We start from the raw sequence: 15,348 nt of genomic DNA, 5'->3' as shown, positions 1-15,348 counted from the left end.
GCAAGTTGTGTACATAATATGCCCCCGTTTGATTTCCATTACTTGGTAATGAAAATTGGTGAAATAGTATTTTTTTGAAAATGAGTGGTTAAAAAAAAGGGAATTTTTTTTGATTTACGTGTAATATTATTTTATGGAAAATTGTATGATTGATAATAGAAAAGAGAAAAATAGAATGTAATGTAATTTAATGGGAGCCAAACGGAGGCTATGAATATTTGTGGCAAAAGTCCATAATCTGTTATGTCATGTGTGTGGGAGTTTGCTCAATTTCTTTTATTTTCACCTTCTTAAGTTGTAAGATTAATGCAAACTAAGAATTTCACAAACGAGAATCATGCAAAAGTAGAAAATGTTAAATAATAAAAATCGAGGCACAAAAAGGTAAAGATTTACAGGACACGAGAACCATGACAAAAACTTAATGTCAAAGCTTTGTGTCGCAATTTCCTTTAATCTCGAATGTTCGAGTTGAGAGCCTATTTGTGAGTGATTTTGAGAATTGATTTTTTGACCGTTAGGAGAAAAGTGGGATCCACCTATGAGAGAAGAAATCAAGTATGATGGCTGAAATAGTGAAATAACGGCCAAAAAATCAATTTTTTTGATCAAAAAATTGAGCCCAAACAGGCCCTGAATATTGTACTCGAACTTCATTTATTAATAATTCATGATTCCCTTGCTTCTAGTTACACTCTTCTCATTTAAAAGTGGAAAGAATCATAAGTAATGATATTAATAGTGAAAACTATCGATAGTCGTCTTGTATTGCATACATATGATAATTTGTTATTTGATATATTAATATGGTGATTTTTCTTATTTCTTATGCATCAAATTGCAAACTGCTACATATATATAACGTAGGGTTATTATCGATAGTCTACACTATGAATAGTATTATTTAAGAATAATTAGCTCGTGTTTGGCCCTTATTTCTTAAAAAATATTTTTTCTTAAATTTATTTTCTATCACATATTTCAAGAGATCCATGACTTTTCAAACACACAATTCATTAACATTTTTCAAAAATTATTAAAATTTTAATTTTTATCCAAACTAAACAAGGGCAACCTTTAAACCAAAACATACTTGAAGGGTTCATGAGAAAATGACTTATTCATTTAACGTTAATATTGAGTATTAATAATTGAAGCACAAGATTTTTACTTACAAATCCTAAAGATTTATTAATTTAGAAATGATTAAATATATTGGTGGGGGCAGAAATAGAAGAGTAGAGAGATGATGGAGAGTGATGGATGGCAAGTCAAGTGCATAATGGAGGTTCCAAAGAATTGTTAGGTTTGTTGGCACTGAACAAAATGAGTGTGTAACAGCAAAGAGTGGTCAGTTAGAATAGTTGGCAAATGTGTCAGTAAAATATGAAAAGGTAGAATTCAAGCAAGCTTGGCCTTCAAGAGAAGAACCTAACCTCTTCAACAAATTTATAAGAATATCATGAGGAATAACAGTGAACAATTAATAGTTATGAATGTACCGTTGAAATTAAGATTTTTCTCCATGTTGCTTTCCGTATCCAAGATCAATGCCAACGAATAATAATTTTCACTTGCAATTGACCTTGCAATTTGTTTTCGTTTAAAGGGTTGTAGTTATTATGTGTCGGACTTCTATCGAAGATCTGTTCCGTGTAAAATTGATCGAATGAATAGTAAGAGGATTCGAACACATAACTTTCGTCTGATCTAATATAAGTTGAAACATCATATCTAAAATTACATATTTAAATGTAGTCATCAAACTAGAAGATTAAAAAAGCTTATGAAGTTAATACTATTAAAATGTGTGGTTGAGTGGGGAAAGGAAATTACAAGGAGTAAAGAACGAGGGAGAACAGGAAAGATTAGGTTCTGTAATAATTTAACCTGCTAGAGCAGTTGGCAGTAGTAGTTAGTCTATGTTTTGGGGGGAAAAAAAGGTTGCATAATTATATATTCTTCTAATAAAAAATTATTTTATTTGAATTCATTATTTTTTTTTAAATTTTAATTAAACATTTCACAAATCTAAATTGAAAAAAATGTAAACCAAACAAATTTTAAATCATTGATGTCACCCTGTAACTTGCTTGGGAATAATCTTTTCTAATACCAGTAGTGGTAGAGCAGCAATTTAATGTCTACACTTTATAACTTTAATTAATGAATGAGTCATGTAATTTTATATTTAGGCCCTATTTGTGCTTCTTTAATTTCAAAAAGTGTATTAATAAATAATGATTGATGTTGAAATGTGTGGTTAAATACTCCTTTTCCAAAGGGAGCCTCCTCCATGGTGATTAATGCTTGGGAATAATCTTTTCTAATACCAGTAGTGGTAGAGCAGCAATTTAATGTCTACACTTTATAACTTTAATTAATGAATGAGTCATGTAATTTTATATTTAGGCCCTATTTGTGCTTCTTTAATTTCAAAAAGTGTATTAATAAATAATGATTGATGTTGAAATGTGTGGTTAAAAAATAATTTTTTTGATTTATGTATAATATTATTTTAAGAATAATGCCGAAGTGCCCGAATGAATGACCGGCCCTCACATGGAGCGTGGACTCCGCGTGAATAAAATAATACCTGACCCCCAAGGTGTAAGTGTTCGATCATCCCGCATGTCAACCGTTATGTTTATATAGCATGGTCCTTATTTTAATAAAAAATGTGTGGTTAAAAATGAATACTATAAAAAAAATAATGTCATAGAATGGTTGACAAATAAAGGTCTAAGTAAATTTATCATTTAATGTTATGTAATTATCACTTAAATTGGTATTTAACACTAATGATAATGAAGAGAATTACTCACAGTTGAAGGGTAGTTTTTTTCTTTTGCTTTCTCTCCTCCCTCACTCTAAGCAGTAAAGAGTACCAATTTAAGTGACTACACTTCATAAATTTAGGGCTTGTTTGAGTCAAATTATTTCAAAAAAATACATTTTTAAATAGTGATTTGACATCATTTTAATCATATATTTTTCAATAAAATAATATTACACACAGATCAAAAACATTTTCTTATTTTTTAACCATACATTTTCTATCAATACACCATTCAAGAATGCCTTATTATCAAAATAATATTGATCAAACACTCCCTTAATTAACGTAACTTTATATTTAAATAAATTTATCATTTAATATTAAAATTATGTAATTGTCCTTGAAATTGGTACTTAACATTCATGATGATAATGAATAACATTGCTTGCAGTTAAAAGAGTAGATTTTTATTTTTTATTTTTGCCCTCTCCCCTCTCCCCTCTCTATCCCTCTAAGCTGTCGGTCATATATAGTTGTGTATATATATTGTCTCTGATCTGTGATAAAGAGAGGAACTTGATGCTTCCTTTGCTGTTTCTGCAAGTACCCACAGTTGGCAAAAATTGATCTTTCTTGTAGAATTTAAGCAAGCATTTGATGCTCTTAAGGGTACCATCCTATGCCCTTTATAGGTTTACAGTGTACTACTGCCCTCAGACTCTGTTCATAATATTCTGTTTCCCTCTGCAATTTCAGTAGAATTAAGTGCTTTTTGGTCAATTCTCGCTACCCCATACTCAGAATATCAAGTATTCCTAAAACTGTGATTCTTGTGGAGTTATTGAGTTTGCAATTCGGAGCTTTTTCTGTTGAGCAGCGGGTATTTTTTGCCCAAATAAGACCTTGTTTGGCACCATTTTCGTTTCAGTTTTTAGATTCTTGCTTTCTTTGTATTATAATTACGTGCTTAATTTTGTTGATTATAATTTACCGTGGAATATCATAGATAAAAGAGGGGGAATAAAGGGAATCTGCTTTTTTTCATTAATCCGGTGAGCTGTTGCTTATCAATTCCCTTTCAATTTTCCACTGTCTACTTTAAGGTAAGATTCATACTTTTTCTATATGATGATGAAATAGACTTCATCCTAGGGTTCTTGAAATGGGGGTTTAAGTAGATTTTATGCTTAGTATATTGGATTTTTCATCTTTTCCTTTGTGCCGTTGCAAGATGCTGCAATAAGGGGTTTCTTTTGCTTTTCTTTAACTTGCATTCTCAATTCTGTAAAGCTGCCAAGATTATTTGTTCCTTGTTGAGTGTTGCAAGATATTACCAGCTATTTTTAGTCAAACCCTCACTTTTCCTTTTAGTCAGATAGTTCCTTCTGTTATACAACTCTATCAGGTTCAGGTTCTAGTTTTTTGTTGAATTAGGGGGTGACTCGAAGTTAGGTTGAAATATTAGTTCTAAAATTCTTGGGATTTTCTCGATCATGGATAGTGAGGATAATGTGGGTAGGAGATTCCAGCAGAGGAAAGGGGATAGCATTCTGAATTGCCCCTCTTCTGGGATTGTTGAGAATTCAATATACGAAAAGGTTCCAGGAACAGGAATGAGTTCAGAATCCATGTTCAAGATGAGAAATGGGGTAGACCATTTTTATGGTTCAGGTTGGGATACCATTGTTTCATTGAATCCGAGTGGGAATTTCGGAGGTTCTTCGGTTGTTCCTCGAAATGAGTTTCCCGATTCAAATTATTCAGTTGTGCTGGAAAATCAAACCGTTAATTTCCCATCCGAGTCAGGTTTAGTTGATATGATGCCAAAGATTCCGAGTTTTGGAAGTGGAAGCTACCCAGAAATGGTCAGTTCTTTCCCGGTGACAGAGTGTGGCCCAATTACTGGAACCATACGTCATCCAACTTATGCTCGAAACAATGTTAGCGGATTTGAGATGGCCTTAACAAACGTTGCAGATTCTCAGGAGCATTGCCAAAATTCAGAAGATGGAGTAGTAGGAGTTTCACCTAATGGAAAGAGGAAAAGAAAAGTATCAATGGGAGCTTCACCTAAGGTAACTTGTAAGAATAATTTTGAGATTACTGTTGTATTGTAGAAGTTTAAAGTTGATAAATAGTAGTGGACTGTATTAAGGAAAATCGTGTTCATCATATTGTGGAGTCACATTCAGTACGACGAACCAAACATACATTCAATGTCTTATGACCTTTTGCCGTTTGGCTTGTTATTTGTCTCAGAATATTGAAGTTGAATGCCAGAAGGATCCACCCGAGGACATTTCTGAATTCCCAAACGAAGAATATGATAAGAAACAGAAATTTGAACAAAATGCTGGTGCAAATTTGCGCAATAAGCAAGTGGTTAAACAAGCTAAGGATAGTTCTACTACTGCAGAACCTTCTAAAGAAAATTACATACATGTAAGAGCCAAAAGGGGACAGGCAACAAATAGTCATAGCCTTGCAGAAAGGGTAATGAACTCCTCCTTTTAAACCTATAATTTTACTGAAAATCTCTTCTTGTTTTCGGAGAATATGACTATGAACTCTATTTTGTTTTCAGGTGAGAAGAGAGAGGATTAGTGAAAGAATGAGATTGCTGCAAGAATTGGTTCCTGGCTGCAATAAGGTATCTGGCTTTTTCAGTGAAAATTTTTAGTATATATATGTGGAGGATTACTGATACTGAGTCTTCGTAATTTCAATTTTGAAGATCACTGGGAAAGCGGTGATGCTTGATGAGATTATAAACTATGTTCAATCGTTGCAACAACAGGTTGAGGTATGCATATTTGAGTTTTGGCAAATTATATGTTTGCTGGTACGAGAAGATTAGTTTTATTGATTTGAACATTGTAATTCCCATGTCACTGTAATAAAATTAGATGAGGATTGTCCTCCGTATTCTGGAATATTTGTTAGCAAGCCATATTCCCTACTTACAGAGCAATAGAAACAGAATAAATAAATAAATAAATAAAGCCAACGTGCGAATTTATAGTGGGTCGCTCTTAACGCGTGATTTACCTACACTTGCCGCTGCAATTTTTCACCATGATGGAGAAAAAAGAGACTAAGAATCACCCTTCTCTCACACCAAAATTGGATTTGGACCCTTAAAGATCTGCTATCAAGAAAATAAATGAAGAGTATATTAAGCTCCTTAGAGTCCAACAAATTTCCTTGCAATAGAACTTTGACAAGGATTTGTTGCTTTTCCTTACCATGTCTAAGTGAGTTGGTCAATATGTATATCTGTTTCCTGGAGTTTTCTTAGAAACGTAAAAAAGTCCTAGTCATGGGTGAGAAACTATTCACAAACTAGTTATGCAGATTTTTTGGAAGGTTTGAAGTTATTGTTTTTGCAGCACATGAATGTTTTTGCATTTCTGATATGCTAATACAATTTACTTCAATGATAAATCAATATCATTCTTTATCATCTTGTAAATTATGATCAAATATTGATGCTTTACCTTTCTTGTTGCAGTTTTTGTCAATGAAACTTGCAACTGTAAATCCAGAATTGGACACTGATATAGATCGGATTTTATCCAAAGATGTGAGATAAGATCCATTCGTTTTGCTTTACTTCTTTGACACGTGACAAGAAATGCAAATAATCTTACAAGTTCACTGTGTTTAGATACTTCAATTTCGAGGTAACAATCCAGCTGCTCTCGGAATTGGTTCTGGATTGAGTTCGTCTCATCCTTTCCCGGGATTTTCCCCAGGAACTTTTGGTGTCCCAGGTGCTAATCCTCCATATCATCCCTTACCTCAGGTAAAAAAAAAAAAAAAGGATCTCTCAGCTTTTACTTGTTATGGTACTCCGTTTATAAGTAACAATATAATGCATATATATTTTGCAGGCTCTTTGGAACAATGATCTTCAAAGTATTCTCCAAATGGGATTTGATGCTAATCCCCCGAGTAGCAATTTGGGACCAAATGGTAATTGCCCCGAGCTTTTATGATTTCACGACATGTTGGTCCAATATTCGTGTCAAGTATTTCCTCCCCAATTTCCTATGCTCACTATTTGATCAAATTGTGTAGGACCGTCGAAAATGGAGCTATAGATTTTGTTTGGAAGCTTAAAAGTTATTGTTCCGGCTAACTGAGTGGAGGTTTCGTTCCAAAGTAAACAGTAAACGACGCTTAAACTTCTCTTTTTCTGGTGCTGTATAGGTTCTCAGTTCCTAACTTTCTGTTCTTCGAATTTTAGCAGAAGAAAATGAATTTAGATTTATGAAGCCATGTAAATTTTGAGCTTGACTTTGATTTCTGAAGGTGATTATTTTCATTCATGTTTTATAGAGTAAAAATCGTGTTAGCTTTATGAAAGAGGCAAATTGAAAGAAATTTATTTTTTCATGTAAAAGTGCAATATAGAAAATGAGTGTTGGTACTAATGTTATATCTTATGCTGTTTTAGCCTGATTTGATCATTTGAAAGGATTTCGAATACTGTGTAAATGATTAATATTTTAATTATCATATTGGCCTAGTTATTAAGCAACTGTTTAATTTTTTTTTCTTTTTACTTTAAAGTAAATATAGTAAAATTTATCCGAGTACTTTTTAAAATAAAAATTTACTTTTATAAATAAAACTTAGTTTTAAGTTTGATCAAACATTCCACTAGACGTTTAAGGAGTTTAAGGGTCTCTTTGACAAAGTTAAAAGTGACTTGATAGTAAAAATTTATTTTTTGGTGTGTGTTTTTTCGTAAGATGAAATTTTACAAGAACGAAGTGCAACACTTTACGTTGGGAAATATTTCACAACCAAGGAAAGTGGAGAAGAAACAAGATATAAAATCAAGTAAATGAAAATGATGATGAAGGTTCGAACACGATATCATTGTTCTCAAATGATATTTGTCCTCTCTCGAATACAATTTTGGTGCTTAAATGGTTCTTTGGTAAATAGTTTGAAGGATTAATCAAATCTTGTAAAATATTTAACACTTAAGCACTGGTATAACTTTTCAAAACTTTAAGAACACCAGGGGAAACTTTGAACGTGGAAGAAAACAAGATTTTGATCTTTGCTTTGTGGTAATAAATATCGATATCACTTGTTTTTTTATTGTTTTTGCATTGAAAATTGATCACCTATATATAGGCCTTGGTCAGTTCTCACGAAAATGTGCCAAATTTATAATGAAAGGCAACCAAAATTTGAATAAAAACGGTCAAAATTTCCTTCTATGCGATCACATAGCACAAAACTATGCGGTCACATAGTTTAGTTTAATATGACCCCACATTTCTGTAAATGACCATGCAATTGCATGCCTCTTTGGCCTATTCAAAAATTCAATTAAGTCTCATATTCAAAGTTAACAATACTTATGCATAACGATTAGATCTCTTTTGATTTGAATCTAACCATATTGTAATTCAAACAAAGTAAATTCAGAATCAAAAGTAGCATTAAACTTTGAATCAGTTATTCCATTTGACAATACCAGCAAAAATACACATACAAGTACCGTGCATTCTCAAGTTCCTCAATCTCACTTAGCACTAATATGACATTGCGTTCATCCTATTCAACGAACTTTTATGAGAGAAACTCTAACTCTCTATTGAGACAGCACCACCTCGAAGTTCATTAGGTGAAGTTCTTCCAGTGTCTTTATTTATTTATTATTATTATTTTTAATAATTCAGGTATCCAAGCTACGCTTGACTAATCATAAGGAGTGGCGGCCTTCCCCTTGGTTTGTTACCCGATAAATTCAGATGTGGTCTCCAGCTTATACACATTTGGATCGGATATTTAGGATGCGGTTCTCCTCCCTATAGACCTCTTTTTATGACGTGCAGATAGGACCCCCAGAGGGACGACAAAAATCACCATAACTTTGCCTCTACAAGACAGTTGTCTTCCAACATAAATGTTGCCTTACAGTTGCCACGAGGATTCGGATCTTCGATGCTCCGTATAGAACCCTCCTACTTTACCACTGCGCCATGCTAGTGGGGGCTCTTCCAGTATCTTTATTAATTTTAGAAATACTTATACTTAGTACTGAACTTCATTAAAAGCTTTGAGCTCAACCCTCATTTCAGTAACAATCAGCATTACTTATTAGGATAGGGTTTTTTTGTTGATTTTAATAATGCTGAAACTATCCACATTTGAATGAGCTATTGTTAACTTTTGAACCCGTGGATGACCTTTTGAGTAATGACGGATAATGTTACCATCATCGGTTGACCTTTTAGTTTAGGAATTTCAACTCCATCCTATTCGAAGTAGGCGCTACTAAATCTCTATTTAATGATTCTAAAAAGAATCTGCTATGTTCTCAATTACATCCAATAGGTTTGGATCCGGGTGATAAATTGACAAGTTCGCACGTATTATTGGACATTATTGAATCCATTTCATCCTTAGTTGCAGCTTTCCAAAAGATGCTTTCACGTGAAGCCATAGCTTCTTTATAAATTTTAGGATTAGTTTCCACCCATAGAACAAAAAGAATTCTTCTTACAACAACCACCTCATTACAACAATCACCTCATTTCCATCTACTAAGTAAAAGGAAATAAGTAGAGAGTCAACTTCGTTCGGTCTAAAAAACTTCTCAGTTCGAGTTCTTTTGTTTCTTCGTGGCTTAATAGACTCATCAACGTCTTTATAAGATGTTTCATCTTATGTTTCACTTGAGCTAAGGATATCTTTATGATTTTCCCTCAATTCATTATTCGTAGATAGGGAATTCTCAAAAAATTCTACATTATTGGATTTAATAATCACGTAGGTCTCCAATTCAACAATCTGGATGATTTGCTATTACTAGCATATCCAACAAAGGCACATTTAATGCTTCTTGAACCCAATTTAGTCATATTATGGTTCATGTTCTTGCAATAAACAAGACATTCCTACACTTTGAAGTATCCAATATTCGATTTTCTTCCTTTCCACAATTCATATAAAGAAATCTTTGTATGTTTTGAAGAAAACCTATTTAGTATCCTACACGCACTCAATGAAGCTTTACCCTACAAATTTAATGGCAACTCAGCATAAGTTAACATGACATTTATCATTTCTACTAAGGTTCTATTTTTTCTTTTAGGCAAACAATTTTGTTCGGGTTTCCTAGGTACAAAACATTGGTGAATGATACAATGTTATTCACAAAAAAATAATAATAATAAATAAATTAAAATAACTAGAGAAGTACTCGTCGCCTCTATCACTTCTCAGAGTCTTTATTTTCTTGCCTAAGTGATTTTCAACTTCATTCTTATATATTTTAAACATATCAAATGCGTCATGTTTATGCTTCATCAAATACATATATGTATGTCTAGAGAAATCATCAATGAAGGTAACTATTCCCACCTCTAGTTAACATGCTATATAATTCACAAATATCAGTATGAATTAATTCTGGGATGCTAGATGTTCTTTTACACTTCGATGTGGCTTCATAGTCATTTTAGATTCAACACATGTTTTACATTTAAATACCTCATTTTCATTGTATGAAATCAAATTAGATTTTAACATTTTTTTTATAGTACTTTTATCTATGTGTCCTAATCTGGCATGCCACAAAGTAAAAGAATCAACAATATAAGCAAAATCATCTTTATTATTATTCAACTTGTCAACTGTACAGAGTTTGACAATTCCTTCACAAGAATAACCTTTACCAAAAAATTTCTCGTTTAGGGATAATACAAGTTTACCAAACTCATAAATACATTTGATGTCCAATTTTCCTAAGAAATTTCCACTAAACAAATTTCTATTCATATCTGGCACATGTAAAACATTGGTTAAAGTAACGATTTTTCCAGAAGTGAAGATAATATCCACGTTTCCTTTTCCAATCACCTTATATCAGACTTCGTTATCCATTTGGATCTCTTGGTCTCTATCCACCTCAATATATCCTGAATAAAAACTTGTCATACGATACATGCACTGTTGCATAAGTATCATACCACCATCCGGAAACCTTTTCTTTGATTGTATTTATCTTGCTTACTATGGTCACAATTGTAAGTATTATGCCCTAGGTCCAATCGACTTTGGACATAAATACTTTCATATATAATTAATGCAATTAAATGGCAGATCTATTATTTAATTAATAGACAATTAAATAAATAATAGAGTCCATAGATTCAAATATTTGTAATTTATTAATCACAAGGAGTTGTGATTGTGAGATACAAATTACATCTGATTGAATCTTAAATCATCCGTGGTCGTAAGTAATAACGAGATACGGATATCGTTATTACGGATAGACCATCACGTGTGGCATTTCTTACTTGTGAAGTAAGTAGCTGATCTCACAAGTTAAAGTGTGGTGACACTTAAATGAACACGTGGATGTTTGTTATAGAACAAAACATTGGAGACCCGTCGAGAGATTCCACATGGATAACTATCTGAGTTTCGGTGGTTAATCTCTAACGTTCGGTAGTGAAATTGGTCGTTTGACTTGAAGTCGTCATGGTACCTTATATGAGGACAGTCATACTTTGGCGGTGTTGGATGTTGCTCTGAAAAGGGCCACTAATACGACATCGTTCGGGTACGTCAAGAATCGTATGAAGGTTGTGATTGATCAGTAAAGGATTCGTCACTCTTAGATAGTAGGAGATTATGATCTGCGTTTCATTCAATTAAGTCAATGATGAAATCCTTGGCCAAGGTGTACTCATAAGTCGAAAAGGAGTTTTCGATTTATATTGACTTAATAGTGGAGTGAAAGCTATGATCGATGATCGAGATTGACACAATTTCATATCTCGTAATTGATCGGATCATATTGACGAAGGGATTATAGTTTCACGGTAAACGAACGAATTTGGTTTTGTCATACCACGTGACATTTCCCGTCACATGTATTGCACTGACACATTGCTAGATGTCAATCAGAGACGATCAAATTAGATTTTAACATTTTTTTTATAGTACTTTTATCTATGTGTCCTAATCTGGCATGCCACAAAGTAAAAGAATCAACAATATAAGCAAAATCATCTTTATTATTATTCAACTTGTCAACTGTACAGAGTTTGACAATTCCTTCACAAGAATAACCTTTACCAAAAAATTTCTCGTTTAGGGATAATACAAGTTTACCAAACTCATAAATACATTTGATGTCCAATTTTCCTAAGAAATTTCCACTAAACAAATTTCTATTCATATCTGGCACGTGTAAAACATTGGTTAAAGTAACGATTTTGCCAGAAGTGAAGATAATATCCACGTTTCCTTTTCCAATCACCTTATATCAGACTTCGTTATCCATTTGGATCTCTTGGTCTCTATCCACCTCATAATATATCCTGAATAAAAAATTGTCATACGATACATGCACTGTTGCATAAGTATCATACCACCATCCGGAAACCTTTTCTTTGATTGTATTTATCTTGCTTACTGTGGTCACAATCTTGTCTTCTTGGATGGAGGTCACCTTACCTTCGAAATTGTTTCGCTTTCGGTGTCTACAATCCTTTGCATAGTATCCAGATTTTTCACGCAGGAAACATACTCATTTGGTCTTCTTCTTGAACTTATTGAAGTTCCTGAAAGGCTTTCTCTTGTTGGATTTTGTTGACGGTTCAGTTTTCTTCACTGTTGGCTTTGGAAGTGCCTTCATAAGAATTTTCATTCTTATCTCGCATTCTCGATTCTTCCTCAATGCGAAAATATTTTTGCAATTGTTCCAAAAAATTATTTTTGGAACTATGCATTATCTTCTTTCAATATCCTTTCCAAGTCACGGAAAGCTTTACAATAATTGTCCCACTTGAAAGATCTTCGAGATTTCAATCTTTACCACCTTGAACTTGTTGACAATCACTTACATTTCATGTATTTGGGGGAAGTAGGGAATATTGTCAAGAAATTTAAAATCAAAGTACTTAGAAATTAAAAACTTCTTGGTACCTTCTTCTTTCGTTTTGTACTTACTCTGCAAGGCATTCCATATTTCTTTCATACAAATGATCTGACAACAATTCATTGAGTATGTAACCGCGGCAAATCAATTTATCTTCTTGGCGCTTTTGTCTTTTGAATTTAATGGCCTCCATTTCTCTATTTGTTGGTTCTGATAATTTCGACAAATTCGGATCAAGTACGTAGAAAATTTTCAAAGCTGTAAGAAGAAACTTCGCAACTTGAGGCAGCACCACCTCAAAGTTCATCTAGGTGAAGTTCTTCTAATATTTTTATTACTTTTAGAAATACTTGTATTTANCAACTTGAGGCAGCACCACCTCAAAGTTCATCTAGGTGAAGTTCTTCTAATATTTTTATTACTTTTAGAAATACTTGTATTTAGTACTGAACTTTAGTAAAAACTTTGAGCTCAACCCTCATTTCAATAACAACAAGCATTACTTATTAGGATAGGATTATTGCGAATTTTAATAATGCTGAAATTATCCACATATTAAATGAGTTGTTGTTAACCTTTGAACCCATGAATAACCTTTTGAGTAATGACAAGTAGTGTTACCGTTATCGGTTGACCGTTTAGTTTAGAAGTTTCAACCTCATCCGATTCAAAGTAGACGCAACTAAATCTCTATTTAGTGATTTAGTTAAAAAAAATATGCTAAGTTCTCGATTACATCCAATAGGTTTGGATCTAGGTGGCAAATCGACAAGTTCCCACGTATTATTGGAAATTAGTGAATCCATTCCATCCTTAATTGCATCTATCCAAAAGATGCTTCAAGTGAAGCCATAGCTTCTTTATAAGTTTTAGGATCGTTTCCACCCGTAGAACAAAAGAGAGATATTTAAGAGAAGAGCATGAGATGGCATGCATCAAGTACACACCAACGCCATATTTTACTCATTGAGCTATTATACTCAATCCACTTTTTCCCTACCACTTTCAAATAACAATGATGCGTAATTACAAAGAGTATAGAGAGGATAGTTGGACCATTACCTGTGATGGTAAATAGTTCCATTGGACATCAGTTCTCAACATATGGTCATACTATCCGAACGAGGTGGACACATGTTCAAATAGTTACTGTGACTGTTATGATCTATTATAGCACTCTCGCTAAGAATATGATAGCAATGGAGATCTGTATCGCTTAATGCAAAAATAAAAAATAAATGGAAGCCAATTTTTTTTACACACACATACATATGATGTTACTTTGGTTCCTAATTAAACTCAGTTTTTAAATGAGCAATAAATCGCATAAAGAACACAATGTTGTAGAAAGTAAAGAGCACAAGCTAAATTTTCACTTCACACCATTTTTCATAGAGTCCATTACATGATTGAAGCCACCTTTGATAGGACCAAAAAATTGACTTATACTTTCACCCGAAAACTAAGGGGTATGGATAATAGTATATAGAGTTTTCAAATCAAAAGTAGCAAAAATAGACAATTTTCTTCTCTCAATTTCTCACATTTTTTCTCCAGCTTGCCAAAAGAAAATGTAACTTTCATTTTCTTACATTAAGTGATACAGATCTCCATTGCTATCATATTTAGTTGTAATGCTATAACAAAACATAGTAGTAACTGTTTGAACATATGGGTCTACCTTGTTCAGATAGTATGACCATATGTCGAGAACTGATGTTCAATGGAACTATTCACTATCGCGGGTAATGGCCCATCTATCCTTTCTATACTCTATAATTATGCATCATTGTTACCTAAAAGTAGAAGAAAAAAGGGTGATTGAATATAACAACTCAATGAGTAAAATATGATGTTAGTGGGTACTTGATACATGTCATATTATGTTGTCCTCTTAAATATCTCTCTTCATCTTTTTGGGTTTGTGTGAAACCAAAAATCTGTACACTCGAGCTTGTTTTAACCAAACATAAATATGGCTTAAACTCTTTTAAGTACATGTGCCCTATCTGACACATAAATTCATAACTAGTCATGTATAATATTTGTACAGGAATGCTGGTTTGTACAATTGATAACCATCAAGACATCCCAACACCAAATACATCACACAAGGGTCGAGCACTCATTCAATCATTGAACCACCCGATGATCCAATGAGTGTTCTCTTGCAATGACCCGTACAACCCATGTTGGTGTACAATTTATGATTCAAAACCTTATGCATACCAATTAATGTTGGAATGATGTCTATGAGACACACAAATAATTCTGAATTGTACTAATTATATATAGGATGGATAGTTGCATAGCAATCAACTTATTCACATAATTCCATTTCACATAACTTCGCACAAGAAATCCCATAAATAGCATAAATCTAGTAACATATTTTACTCATAGATTAGAGGATGAATAGATTCTCAAACTGGTCGTGCCAAATTATATATATCCATAATTTCATAATCTTATTTCAACAACATGTTCTTAGAATAACTTTCTGGTGGCATGGGTGCTTTACAAACCATATTTACTTAATATCAAAGTAGCACGGGTACTTTTAATATTTCATAACTATAAGAAGATAGGAACGAGTGCCCCTGGTTTAGTACTTGTGCCAACTCAGAGTATCAGAAACTCCATTAATAGA

At 33.0% G+C, this 15,348-nt stretch overlaps 1 protein-coding gene across 1 annotated transcript; it reads left to right on the top strand.

Moving 5' to 3' along the window:
* The first annotated feature begins 3,270 nt into the window (after positions 1 to 3,270).
* On the top strand, positions 3,271 to 7,237 carry LOC111371771 (transcription factor bHLH74-like). Its single transcript, XM_022993922.1, has 8 exons — positions 3,271 to 4,854; positions 5,039 to 5,272; positions 5,364 to 5,429; positions 5,514 to 5,582; positions 6,291 to 6,362; positions 6,447 to 6,584; positions 6,673 to 6,754; positions 6,860 to 7,237. The coding sequence occupies exons 1-8, from the start codon at positions 4,273 to 4,275 to the stop codon at positions 6,880 to 6,882; spliced, it is 1,266 nt and encodes a 421-aa protein (XP_022849690.1). The 5' UTR covers positions 3,271 to 4,272; the 3' UTR covers positions 6,883 to 7,237.
* Positions 7,238 to 15,348: the final 8,111 nt, after the last annotated feature.

Source organism: Olea europaea, chromosome 22, assembly GCF_002742605.1.
Source record: "Olea europaea var. sylvestris chromosome 22, O_europaea_v1, whole genome shotgun sequence".
NCBI classification, from domain to species: domain Eukaryota; kingdom Viridiplantae; phylum Streptophyta; class Magnoliopsida; order Lamiales; family Oleaceae; genus Olea; species Olea europaea.
This window is presented reverse-complemented; position numbering and strand designations above follow the sequence as displayed.